The sequence below is a fragment of the Trachurus japonicus genome, chromosome 22 (assembly GCF_045865225.1).
Source record: "Trachurus japonicus isolate A0001 chromosome 22, Traja_1.0".
Lineage (NCBI taxonomy): Eukaryota > Metazoa > Chordata > Actinopteri > Carangiformes > Carangidae > Trachurus > Trachurus japonicus.
The window spans coordinates 13999746-14009404 of record NC_140928.1 but is presented as its reverse complement, the minus strand read 5'-3'; the positions used below and the strand labels follow the sequence as shown (position 1 = coordinate 14009404).

The 9659-nt window shown below is 42.8% G+C and overlaps 1 protein-coding gene across 1 annotated transcript; it reads right to left on the bottom strand.

Annotated features, from left to right (window-relative positions):
* Window positions 1–527: 527 nt before the first annotated feature.
* On the bottom strand, window positions 528–9011 carry ythdf2 (YTH N6-methyladenosine RNA binding protein F2). Its single transcript, XM_085766929.1, has 6 exons — window positions 8855–9011; window positions 8603–8627; window positions 7198–7277; window positions 4273–5970; window positions 2649–2714; window positions 528–1597 (listed from the first exon to the last, which is right to left on the bottom strand). The coding sequence occupies exons 1-6, from the start codon at window positions 8879–8881 to the stop codon at window positions 1574–1576; spliced, it is 1920 nt and encodes a 639-aa protein (XP_085623055.1). The 5' UTR covers window positions 8882–9011; the 3' UTR covers window positions 528–1573.
* Window positions 9012–9659: the final 648 nt, after the last annotated feature.

Below are 9659 nucleotides of genomic sequence, written 5' to 3'. Positions count from 1 at the left end.
ATGAGTAAACAAGTACAACAGGCCACCCACGCAAGTTACAGCAGGAAACGCATAACTAATGATGAGGAAAACCCACACATGACTTTGTGGAGCATCTTTATTATGCCACAAATAAAAGCCAGTAGTTCTGAAAGAGGACCTTGCGTTTTTTTTGTCTTGTTTTTTTTTTTTTTTTTTACTCACCAACAATGACATTCTGAAAATGGTGGAAGCTGCTTGTGATATTTTAGTATGTATGGTTGGCTGAGCAGTCAGAAACAGGAAGGTGAGAGTGTGGAGAACAAGGCAGGTTCAGAAAGTAGAGGGGAAGGGAAGGGGTGGGGTGGGGGAGAAATGCAGGGTACAGTGGTGATAACTGGAAGTCAGCATGGGAAGGGTGGACGGGTTGAGTATGAAGGTTAGCAGAAAAACATTCATTCGTATACCCATCAGGAAAAAAGAAAAAAAAAACAGATGAAAAGAAAGCACAGACTTACTGCATGACAAAAACTTGCTTTACAGAGTCAAACAAGGGGAATGCACACCAGTTCTGCTGAATATACCACATTTATTACTTTGAACTGATTAATAGAAAGAGTGGGGGCAAAGCCACTCGCATCACTGTCTTTAGAAAACGTGGGAGGGGGGGAGAAAAAAAAAAAGAAAGAAACAAGAAAGCAGCCCATAGCAAAGATGAATTAACTTGTCCAAGATAACAAAAAAGAATGTAAATAAATCCAACGAAGACTGTTAACAGAGGGCCCCATTTTTTTTAGACCATAAAATTATACACCAAGCAAGGCTCATCAACTTAACATTTCTTCTGCTTTCAAACTCTTGACCCCTTTCCCTACTCTTTCTCTACCAGAACCTCCAGACCCTTCCTCCCCCCCCCCACACACATGACACACACTCCGTCCGACACATGCAAAAACAAAATAGAGGGCCTTCTGAACATCTGCAGTCCTCTTAACCAAAAAACATGGCAAGCATGTACATAACAGATTCTGGAGTGAGCGCAGCTGACACCCGCCTACGATGAAAATCCACTGAGGAGAAAACTCCACTGGGTCCTGGTTGAAGAGTTGAGCATCCTTAGAAGACAGGGTGGGGGGACGAGGGGGAGGTTTACAAAGAAAATGAGACAAACTGCCCATTCTTGACTTTGGGACACTATTATAAGCCAACACTACAAATTTCTATCGGATTTGTGTGTTTGTGAGAGAATTAAAGACTTGCTCTTGAACCATAAAAACAGAGGATCCTTTCATTTTAAAAAAGGAAAAAAGCAGCATACAGGGGGGAAAAAAGCATATGTAGTGGAATGGGGGTGGGGCAAAAAAGATTTCACCTAAGGATGCTATGCATTTAGTTGTAGTCCTATGAATAATCGTTTCCTTTTCTTTTTACTACAAGTTCGAAGTAAGTCTTTAAAGTCAAAAGAAATCAAGAAAGTCTTCATTTAGTTTTTTTTGTCCTTGGTTAATTCTTCACCCCTATTAGAATTTCTTAAGAGATCTGGATTTAATGATGTAATGGGGTGGACAGGGCTTGAGGGGGGGCCATTGCAGTCTTTTGACCAAAGCACTGACTGTTACTTGACTCGTCCTTGGCGCTCCTAGAACACAAGAAGAGAGACAGCAATTTACACACAAAATATTTGTATTTTGTAAATCATAGTTGACCCAGATACCCACAGCATCTCCAAATTCATTCATTGCAAGCTATTACCAAGACAACTCCTGCCCAGCCATAAACAGACGGCGCAGACATAAGCCCTTTTTATTCAACCCGTTGAAAGCGGAGAGTGTTGCACTTTTATTCCGTTTTTGTTCTGTAAAATAACTATGAACATGGATATGGGGAACATTATTGTTCCTCTTTTAAACCAGCAGCACAGGCAGTTACAGCGCCAGAGCAACGTCTATAAAAGGGAGAGCTGGCAGTGTAAGCGTAAGTGCTCCCTGTGGTGTAAATTTCCATGTTGAAGGGAGTCTGTGGTCCACCACCACCTCAATGTTTTAAACTCATCCTTAGAGTAAGTACAAAAGCAAGACCAAGCAGTTCAACGGTGGTGGATACTGGCATTTGCCTCGATTCATCCTGTGCATTGAGGAATATACAGAGTTTTAGTAAACATGGGTAAACGTGCTATTACAATCCAACTTTAAATCGTAAGATGAGTTTGCCTTTGTTTAAACTTGACAGACGCGCACACATCTGTGGTTTAGAAGCACAGTGATGGGAAGGTGACGGGTAGGTTAACATCTGTGCTGTGGAAGATGCTGCAGCAGGAAAGGAAGCAAAAAATCTCCTGCGTATCGTAGGCATCTATAACCATATTGATATCTAAAATACCTGTATTTGCTGCAGTGTGAATGCAGATTCTACTCTTTTGCACCTGCAAGTCTTGGTGGGTTTGGGCCAGTGGAAAAGTGACTATAAATGACAATCATATGCCTATATATGGTACGCATCCTCAAAATATAAAGCAGTTGTATATGCTCGACTTCTGGTCATACAACAGCTCATGACTTCAAACAACCAACTTTAACAAATTAAACTCTAAGTCACCAGGGATCATGTGAAAGATTTTCAAGCTGTCTCCACCAAGTGTTAAACCAACATGCATACTGCTTCTGCATATTGCAACAGATGAAGCAAGTTACCTGAAGCCTGTAATGAGTCCTGTTGCTTGGGTTGCTGGGATATGGCTCACTGCCTTGGACCTCCACCTGTCACACAGAGGAGTGAAAACTGAGCGCAACTGAAACAATGTCACATTTCAAAAACAAATAACTATGCTCATTTTAGATTTTAGGACAGCAGAGGATTGACAAAAGTTGTATTAATCACACCCGAGTCTTGTTAAAAAGCTAAAATGTAGATTACAACTCTGCCTACAGACACCACATTATAGAAGCAAACAAACTGTTGAGACCCAGCTTTGACATTATACATCAACACATTATTAAACTTCAGCTGCCAAGTACAACTCAAACTAACAATAAATGTCCTGGATAAAAATTCAGCCATTTCAAGTTTCATACCGACAGCTCATCTATCACATCCATCACTATGCAACAAGCAGTTTCTCTGCTGTCAATAACGTGGTCTCTTGACACAAAATCACACAATTAAAAACCTAAAAAGAACTCTGAGGTATACAGCCTGCAAAGTAATTGTACATTGCTGTTTAGGAACTGTTCATGACTACTGCTCACTTATATTTGGTACACTAGTGTACATCTAGGATATCTAGCTTGTTTGCTGACAAAATGAGAAAGCAGGCAGCAAATAAAGCATCATTCCCAATATGTAATAAACTTCAGTACAGTGTGCCATTTTAAAATAGCACACTGACCAGCTCATGTATCTTGACACTTTAATACTAGGCAGCACATTTCCTTTGACTTAAATACAGAGTAAGGTATATATTAAGGTTTCTAAGCTCCAGAATATAACTGTTGTATGTCCAGAGGAAAAAAGAAGCTTCTCTGTATCTAATAGCAAGCAGGCCAAAAGATTACTAAAAAACTTAACAAGCTTCTGTGTTTGTGTGATTTCCCTTAGCAACATAAGAATTTCACAAAATGTGCAATACAGCTGTGCAAGACATCAAAGCTTGAGAATTAAACAGCACCCTTTTCAAAATTAAATGAATGCTAACAAGGATTATCTTTGGAGCTATAACACACTCCTGCTCCTTATGCTGATGGATTCAAAACAATATGAATTAAGCAGATTTCACATGTGTTCAGACATGGATTTTTAAAATAAACCAAACTTTTCACATAGCTTCGGGGAGTTGCAATACTGAGTATATTGTTGTAGATAGAGAAAAGATAACTAAAACCACAATATAATCACTTATGGTGTGCTCTTGTGTCTGTATGATAACATTATCAGAGTAATTTTAGTGGATGGCATGTAGTAAAAATAATTTCTAAAGCTCATTCTTCTGCATGTATTATTCTTTTTTCTATTTTCAAGCAGGACATGACACATGATAACAACCAAGTCATAACACCACAGAGAAAAACTGTTGAGAAATAATAAAATATGCAATTATCACACCGTGTACAATCATATTGAAGATTAGCTCCAAATCCGGCTGTAAATCCTTGAGATGTTCTTCTATCCCTCCGAATAGCAGAAAGCAATGTCGCACATGCACAACCAACATCCATACTGACTCCATATATACTGCACCCTTTACAACATAACATAAATTAAAGCCAAGCACTTTTTTCATTCATCTTTTATCACTTTATTCAACAGCGACTAGGTTACCTTTTTCACACACTCTTCCTCCTCCTGACGCTTCTCGTAGTGAGAAAAGTCATCGAAGATTGAAGTGGTGTGCTTATATCCAGCGATGATCTTTAGCACCTGCCTGGCCTTGTCCAGTGGTACCTCCTGTGTGTCCCGAGAGTTGGTCACTGGCTTGTTTTCGTTGTTCTCCAGTCGAATGTGCCTCAGCTGACTGTTGGGAACGTCCTTAACAAAGATCCAGCGCACATCAAAACGACCCTTCCACTTGTCCTGTGACCACACGCCTGCAGACGTGTTGTAGTCCACGGGTGAGCGCATCTCTGCCACACCACAGAAGTGACCACTCCCATTGACACTGAACAGAAGGTAAAGAGGCCCTTTGCCACCCAATGAACGATAGGCAGCATCGAGCCTCTTGTTCCCATGCTCTGTGCTGCACCAGATGTTGTACTTGATCGAGCGGTGGATGTCATCCTCGGAGTAGCTCTTGATGATAAACACCCGGCCCTGCTTGGGATTCCAGTCAAAGTCCTTGGGGTTATAGTTGTTGACCATACGCAACTTCTCCAAGACTGGGTGAGGCTCAGAGGGGACCCCAGGTACGACTCCCACACCGGAAGAGGTGGGAGGCGACTGGCCGGCGCCACTCCCACTGGCGTCCCCAAACCCATTGGCCCGGTTCCGTGGAGGGACCCAACGAGTAGGTTGAGAAGGTTGCTGCTGTTGGCTTTGGGGAGGAGGAGGACCCTGGGAGAGGGGAGGCTGGGGCATCGGAGCCATACCTGGCTGCCCACCGGGTGGTAGCTGATGCTGCCCCATCTGAGGAACGGGCGGTACCAGCTGTCCATTGCTAAGGGGCATTTGCGGGTTCCCTGCAGCAGTAGCTCCAGGCTGGGGTGAAGCCTGGTTGGGCGGCTGCCCATTGCTGGGAATAGAGGGCACCTGCTGAGGGGTGGCGGCTTTAGGCATGGTACCCTTGTTGTCCCAAGTGCCGATGTCCATGTTGTGTTTAATGGGCGGAGGAGGCAAATTGGCACCAGCCATGCCACCCTTGGTTTTCAGCTTGGGTTGAGGCTTGGCTGGCTTGCTGGCAATGTCGGCCCAGGAGGCGGGCTTGGCAGGGGCAATTGAGACAGGGGGCATGCTGGGAGGTCCTACAGATGATACAGGGCCGAGGGGACCCCCACCAGGCAAGCCAGAGCCAACCACCTTAGGAGCCATGTCCCCATTACCACCAGGAGCAGCACCACTGATCTTAAGCCCTGCCATGCCTTGGTCAAGGCTGTTCATACCAGGTGCCTTGTTGAGTGGCTCATTGGCAGCAGGTGCAAACGGGGACTGTCCATCGATCATTGCACCCCCAAGGGAGCTGGGAGCATAGGCATAGCTGCTGCTGTAGCCAGAGCTCTGCGGTGTCCCCGACTGTCCCTGAGAGCTGCTATTGCCCCAAGCTGAGAAGTCGATACCACTCGGGAAGAAGTTGAAGCCGTGCTGGCCCAGGAAAGGGTTGCTCCCCAGGGGGCCAGGCTGGCCAAACATAGCGTCCGGGAGGTAGTGGGGCTCCCCATTGCTCAGCTGTCCATAGGAGGCCAGGTAAGGCATAGGAGGGTCCCCACCTGTGGACCATGCTGCCTCATTCAGGGAGTAGGAAAATCCTATGGAGGGGCTGTAGTAGCTGGGCATGTACGAGTCCGACATGGCCGTATAGGCATTGCTCTAAACAGAGAAAGATTATGTTTTAGTGACAGGATGTTAAAAAAACAAAACAGTTCCTAGATACAACAAATATTAACAATAACGTTAATTATTAACATAAGCTTGTGTATACCTTGTTCTTGTAGATCCAACAAGTCAGACCAAGATAAAAGACGAGCAAAGTTATTGAATTATTGTTATTATACCAAAAATAAACCACAATAATGAAGCAATAACAATAACAATGTCCCACCCCCTCTCCCACTATGACATCTGTAAATGCACAGCATAAAAGTATGTTGCTGTTTGCTGATTTATAGTCTCTTGGACAAAAAAAGACTGTGCATTCTTTTGAGTGGAGGAAAATACAGGCTCCATTCTTTTCCTCTACAGCCCACTTAACAGGCAGTGTCTCTGTTACTACACAAGGGGAACTCCGTTACCACACTGCAAAGAGAAATAAAATCCAAGGCCACTGAGAATAAGATAAATGAATGCTTCCAATGCAGCTACAATACTTGGCCTTCTTACATCCCTGATTCATGCAAATAGCAAGGATATGCATGCATACATAAGCTGGTCTCAAGGCCAATGAAACCAGTAAGTCTACAAGTATGTAAATACAAGGGTTTTGCAAGGAAAAAAAAAAAAGGCGATTCCAATAAATGTCTTCAAAGAACTGATCTGCAATTAACATCAATTGTTTTAAAATCAGAGAAGAGAAGTTCTGAAACCAGTCAACAAGTCTATGTGGGTTTAACAAACTGTGTCTCTTCACACAAATTAAATTCATGTTGGGGATGTTCAAATAGTAGGTTATTTGGTAGGTAGGTAGTACATGTACACACCATAATCAGTTTACATGAAGCATGGATAATCCAACACCTCAAAAATGATGTGCAAAAAATACCTTGTCTTGAAGGTAACATGTATATGTCCATATTAAGGATGCACACTTACAAAGTCTGCATGTGGATCAATCAAGGTATTTAAACAGTAAGCCAACTAGACCACATATTTCAATCATTTAAATGTCATTCACAAAACAACGACTGCAAAAATCTGCCATCGTTGTGCACTTCACACAAAGTCAACTAATGTGATCCAGTTTACAGAGCTGCTGAACTCTGCAACTGACCACAATTGCTGGTGAAACATGAATTATGAGTAATGATTTAACCACAAACAAAAATCTAACTTTAGGGTATTTCAGTCGTGAAAGGAACAGCCACCTCTCAAACAGCTTACCTGTCTGGCCTGAGTATTCAGGTAAGGCTCAAACTCATCGTCATTCAATGTATCCTTTTGGGTCACAGCTCCGTTTTGCACTAAAAAGAAAGAGCAACAAAGGCAATGTTAACAAAATGCACAAGTTTGTCACCCCAGAGATCCAAGTAAGGAGATACAATATATTACATGGTCATTTTACATCAGCATCATAACCACTTGTTACATAACACAAACCACTCCCTGTAATTATTTATGAGTCTCACAGGACAAGCCACTAAACTGTGACAACACATATCGAAACTACTAAATTAGCTTCAGACTACACAGCATAGATTTGTACAATGATTAAAAAAGAAAATGAGAAAACACGCATGATTCGGCACTTTGAAGAATAAGTACACATGGAAGTGATTACATGGGAAATCAGATTCCTTCTAACAGATTAAAATTAGTTCATGTTGCACCATAAGTGATCCTTCCAGAGCTCATTTAATGAATCTGATCACAAAAAAGGCACCATGGCCGCGGTTTGTTTTCACAACTTCCTAAGTGTTTTCTGCTACAGAGCTAGCTGCGGTACTGTTTTGGATGACACGGGATTCTTTGAAAGCGCGTTACGACTTGGAGGGGAAAAGGTTGAATTAAACCACACGGTTGTGTACATTGTTGTCATTTACGAGTACAGTCTGACTGGAAACATATGAGGCCCCGGTTTTTGGCAACAAGAGGAAAAAGCATGTCGGAAGACGTGTCATTTTGGGTTAACTTAGCAACCACCAGCTAAGCGTTAGCATGTTAGCTCTGTGGTTAGCTGCGTGCAGTGCGCAGCGTCTCCATGTTAACGAGCGCCAACAGTCCGTTCACCGTGACGGACCTGGCTAACGCTAGCCGAGTGGGTCAGCGTGCTTGGATGTCACCTGTAAAGACATAAAACACTGCAAAAATGTTTCACACCGTCAGACTGGGGCTTAACAAGTGTATTATCGCACTTGTCAGCGGCTACGTATAAAAAAAGCATCCCAAGAACAACCAAGGGAAAATGATGCTGATTTGTGTCATGTTGCCATTTAACGTCGTTAGCTCGTGGCTAATGCTAACTGTGGGAACCTTACAAGTGTCATTTCTGGGAAGCAAAGGAAACTCGCGGATGACGAGTTTGGGGTTGGGGGGCCGAGGACGCCTTAATGAAACAATGTGTCGTTTTGTAAATTATATTTAAGGTGGAAATTTAGAGCGAAAATATTAACGACTTGCATACACGGGCCCTGTTTTTTTCCCTCAAGACGCTAAAGAGACAAGCTATCGCATCCGCGCACGCAAGATTTTCCAAAGCGCACCGCACGTAAAAAAAGGAAAAAAAAAAAAAGATCCGCATTCACTCAACCTGAGTCGATAAGTGTAAAGACAATATTTCGGGGCTTACCTTTATTAGCTTGGCCTTTCGGTCTCTGGATTGGGTCCAGGTGATTCATGAAGGTTTGATTTATGAGAAGAGAGGAAGGGGAAAAAATAGATGAAGAGATATATTTTCAGCAGTCAGTTCCTTTAGCAGGTGGTCAGGCCTACTGCACTACTGAGCCACAGCCGCTGCCTCTGAGCTAAGCTATCCTCGCTAGCCGTCGCGATGCTGAGAAATTTGGCCCTCGTAAATTGTTCAGAAAATACCTCTCTTTACCTGTTCAAGAAGGCTGCTGGCTGACATGTCTTTCCCCCCCGGCGCCTGTGTAACTGTATTTACGCCTAAATAAAAGCGGCAGGGTGTAGAATTTGTCTAGCTATTGAAGAGTTTCAGCCAAGCGCCCCTATCTCTCTACAGAGCCTGGTTTCTACACAATGGCGGGCTGCAGTTTGCTTGACAGACTCCTCAACATGGCTGGGCGGCCTCGTCAACCCACGATGGCATTTATTTACAGCGGACAGGCGCCCCCAAGTGGCGCGGAGGAGCCAGGCATAACCCACTGTAAGTCAATGGTTACCCACTCAGATATTTAATGTTTTAACACAAAATAAATTAATTTAATTAAATTAACTAATACAATTTGTAAAATATATAGTTAATTAATTTAGTAATTACCACATCAACTGAGTGTTATTGGAGAAAGTAGATACGTAGCGTTAGTCTAGGCTGATATAGCCTACATTTGAAATCTTATTGGTAATTTAGGGTAGGCTAACCCTAACCCATCATAAAACTGTGGTAAAGTATCACTCAACTCGACAAAAGCAAGAAAAAAGAGACAATATCCCTTTTGTAGCTTTGATAAGATCCCAATGGGAGCCCCAGGAAGAGTGGCGATACAAAGTTGTAGGATCATGTGCAATTTGTGGGGTAAAAAATGACTTTCTGGTTAAAATGTAGGCTAAATAGGCCTATTATTATTTCAGTCATTCCAATAATTAAAATTAGCCTAGCCTACTTATATTTACCAGAATAACAATGTGAAAGGGCACAAACAGTCCCATGATCTGATACTTCCACT